General features: G+C 35.6%; 1 protein-coding gene across 1 annotated transcript; it reads left to right on the plus strand.

Moving 5' to 3' along the window:
- The first annotated feature begins 103 nt into the window (after nt 1-103).
- LOC141905646 (large ribosomal subunit protein uL22-like) lies at nt 104-3,241 on the plus strand. Its single transcript, XM_074794606.1, has 7 exons — nt 104-168; nt 696-744; nt 1,026-1,066; nt 1,160-1,294; nt 1,621-1,719; nt 2,131-2,227; nt 3,045-3,241. Exons 2-7 carry the CDS (start codon nt 705-707, stop codon nt 3,188-3,190), a joined length of 558 nt encoding a protein of 185 aa, XP_074650707.1. The 5' UTR covers nt 104-168; nt 696-704; the 3' UTR covers nt 3,191-3,241.
- The last annotated feature ends 1,091 nt before the right edge of the window (nt 3,242-4,332 follow it).

The following is a 4,332-nucleotide window of genomic DNA, read 5'->3' on the forward strand; positions in this document are numbered from 1 at the left end:
TGTTGATTTTATTTGCGAGCAAATTGGGAAAAATAAACCGTTTGATTTGACTTGTATTTGTATGGTATGAAATCTCGCGCGCGTTGCGGGAATCGGCGATAGGCGACGAGATTTACGAGCTTACCCACAATTCACAGCTTAACTTCCTCTTTTATAGGCGAGCGTAAGGTTCGTGTAAAAATAATCGAAATCTATCAGAAAATCGCTTGAAATTACCACCATCAGTGGACGTATGCCTTCCATATTATAGGAATCTATTCTTCATGAGTTTTTTAGCAGGATCCATTAAAAATTTGTGTCCTAATTTGCCTGAAATACTAAATATCGACTGCGATATTACTATGAAAAAATGTGACATTCACTGATAATATGCCGGAAATCTACGGATATTTACATCAAGAAAGGCAGTTTGTTTAATTAAAATCTAATCTGGCTATCTTGATATTGTATTCATTTATCCTAAGCATTCTGAAACCGCATTTAAGTTTGCCATTAACTTTTCGGTGATGAAAATATATCGCAAAATAGTAGTGAGGCCGAACTGTGAAGTCAACTAAATAAACTCGATTTGAATATTCGTTTTCGATGACCAATCCTCCATTCAAATATTTTATATAATTTGATCATGAATGTATTCGGACTGATGTCGAATATTATCTTGCCTGAAAACTACCTTTCATATTTCTCTTACACAGATAAGCAAGATGACTCGCTATTCATTAGATCCTGAAAATGTTGCCAAATGTAAGTATCTTCTTCATCGATTAGATTGAGTTCATACGAGTTTGGCAGGTGATATTTTGCCACAATAATGCAGCTTTATTCCTATTTACGCTATTTCGCCAATGGCTTGTGATAGGTTGTATTTAAAATGAACCCTAATGACATTGAAACTCTAAACCCAAGAAAATGATTTTATTTTTCATTTTAGCATGCCATTGGCAAAATAGTATTTACATAGATAATGCTGCTTCCAATTAGTTTATCGTATTTGAATAATTTATGATTGCTTTTAATCTTTTTAGCGGCAAAAGCGAAAGGTTCTCATCTCCGGGTACATTTCAAGGTGAGCTTCATTATTCAATATCGAATCACTATTTTAAAGATGTTGCGAGAAAATAAGTGATTAATATTGATATGATTTTGTTTATTAATATAGAACACTAGAGAGACGGCTCAGGTTATTAAACACATGCACTTGTCTCGCGCGAAGAAGTTCCTGAAGAATGTCATTGACAAGAAAGAGATCGTTCCGTTCAGAAGATTCATGGGCGGTGTTGGTCGTCATGCACAGGTTATTATCATAATCAATACCGGTTTATGCAGTCCGCCTGATACCTAGAACTACCACTGGGTTACGGCCCTTCCATTTTTTTTATCTAGAGTCTAATACGATTCAACGTATCCAATTAGATTAATTTTCAGTGAAATCTAAACCTGAGTGAGAAAGTGAATCTCATGGCTATTCGAGGGCTTTTTTGATGATATTTGGATTTGTGGCCTAGAAATCCAGTTCAAATTTCATTGAAAATGAACTAATTTTCACTATGAATAACCTGGTACGTGTAATGCTTGCACCTCTTTTAATCGCGAACTTAATATGTTTGATGTTCATTTCAGGCTAAACAATGGAGAACTACCCAAGGAAGATGGCCGAAGAAGAGTGCCACGTTCTTGTTGGATCTTTTGAAGAATGCCGAAAGCAATGCTGAATATAAGGTATGTTGAAGAATTTTGTATCAGTACTCCAAATAGACCATATTGTTACCGCCCTATTCTCTTGAGCAAGCACCATCCTTAGTTACAACATTATTCACGAAGCCCAGGCACTAGATGCTTACCCGAGCATTGATTTGAAGATGGCAAATCAATTCAAATTTTCATGAGATTTTGGTAACACCATAATCAATACCGACAGATAAACTGCTCAACATAGGTTAGGGACCTGGAAAATGAATGATATGAAGAAATTGAGGTTTCTATTTAGTTTCTCTATTTAGAAAACATACAGGGGAAGACTTTTTACCCAGGACTTTCAGATGGCATATACTCCCAAGAGGGGGTTTTCCTGAGAGAACGGTATTGAATAATTGAATCTATGTAATAGTATGAATACTGTTTATGTTGCAGGGTTTAGATGTCGATCATTTAGTCATTGAACATATTCAAGTAAACCGCGCTCCTCAGATGCGACGAAGAACGTACAGAGCTCACGGTCGAATCAATCGTAAGTTTCATATAGTTAATCTGCTGTCAGAACTTCATTACCGGTCCGAAAATACACCTTACTCATTTGAGTGCTTCTAGGGAACATCATCTTGGCTTAAGGTTAGAGATATAGGCTGGTGGTAATACAAGGTCCTTTCAATTCCTTGATTCCTTAAAAACCCCTTAAAGGAAACTGCTTTTCAAGATGCTTGAAACTCCTTTTATTAGCGCATAATGCCTGAAATTCCTTTCAGACTCCTTCAATTTTGAAAAAAAGCATTAAGAAATGTCTCGTTGTACAGTAGACTACAACTAAATCGATACAGTTCGGAACAGGATTTGTTTTTACCCAATACCTGTTACTGAATAAGAAGCTGAGTTAAGTAGTGTAAAGGATAAAAATGTGCTTACAAAATTACCAAAGGGTCATTCATTTATTATGTACGCATAAAATTTGAATTTTTCAACTTCCCTCCCCCTCTGTATGCAAAATCGGCCATTTTTTCATATACATTAAGCATTACAGTACGCAATTGCACTGACCCCTCCCCTAATGCATACGTAATAAATGAATGACCCCAAATTGATGGTGTACCGTGATATACAGTACTGATTTAGGAATCTTCAGAAGTCAGGATATGAAAGTGATGATGCAGATGCTTCCTCAAAATTTTATCCTTGAATACTCCTTATATCCAGGAATGAACGATCAGTGGGGACCCTGTGATAATATTAATTAATGTTAGCCGGTTCTAAACGGCCTTGCTAGATATAGTGCTAAATCAGCCCTTAAAATCATTGTTATCATTGTTTAATCGAATGATTTTTGTTTTCAGCATACATGAGCAGCCCTTGTCACATCGAGATGATTCTTTCCGAGAAGGAACAGGCTGTAGCGAAAGCTCCTGAGCAAGATGAGCCCGTCAAAAAGAAGGTCTCGCAGAAGAAACTTAAAAAGCAAAAGATGATGATGAGAGAATAGAATATATGATTTTTGATCATAGAAAAATAAAATAATGTATAAAGAGGATAAGGAATCGTTAGAATTAATTATTTTAGGTCTATATTTACTGGATTTTAGTTGCTTATTCTATCTTCAGTCAAATTCACATTGCTACTCATTGGCTTGAAGGATTTCTGAGGAATGATACTTATCATATCAAATGTGTCATCATTTACCTTCAACGAAGAAAGCCATTTACACACAGCCTCTTAGTTAGATTCCTCTGTTGTGTAAAATTAGATGGAAGAGAAAAAGCGCCATTCATTGATGGACCATTATTCGTTGTGAAAGGTTTAGATTCGTCATTTCAGAAAAATGTTCTCTTGACGGAATTCAGTGTTGTTACAATTGAAAATTTATACGGTAGATGGCGTATTAGCTATGATTTATCAGCATTTTACATATTCCGTTACGAAGGTCGGCTAAAAAAAACCGAATTATTTTAGAATTATTATCACCCCAACTAAGAACTTTGAACGTTCATGTGAATTGAAATTCCAGGAAATCTAATTTTTTGTTTGAATAATGATTAGAGGTGGATATGTTTTACGGTTTGAGATGATCGCGGCACTTATCTGAAATTTATCACGATTGCCTACACAGTACGTGCGTGACAGACATTCCTTTTAATCGAACTATGTACACTCCAAATGCGATTCCCTACGATTTTGCTACATTGTAAATAAATAATTGTTTCAGCAAAGAAAGGTGCCGATCATAATTTCTAAGTCATTTTTATAGCAAACATCTTTCGATGATGAGACAACAGATCAGCATACTGGTGTAATAAACTACCTAGTTTCGCCGCGCGGCGCTGTTTTAATCGGGATTCGAACCCACTCGATTATTTCAAAGTGTCAAGGTCTACTTTCGAATACGAAATAATATCTATGACAAGCAAATGATTCTATTTCACGCAAGACGTTATGAGATCTGAAACCAAAGCAAATCACCATATTCATAAAAATATTTCAAGATTTATTTTATACTTTTCGGAATATATCATAACGACTTTCAATCGCTTCTATTTGTAAACAACATCGAAACTAATTTCGCGATTGACCAATCAGGTTTCGAGGTTGTTTACTGCATCTTTCACCATACACAGCGCTGAATTCATG

This window comes from Tubulanus polymorphus, chromosome 5, assembly GCF_964204645.1.
Source record: "Tubulanus polymorphus chromosome 5, tnTubPoly1.2, whole genome shotgun sequence".
Taxonomy (NCBI): Eukaryota; Metazoa; Nemertea; class Palaeonemertea; order Tubulaniformes; family Tubulanidae; genus Tubulanus; species Tubulanus polymorphus.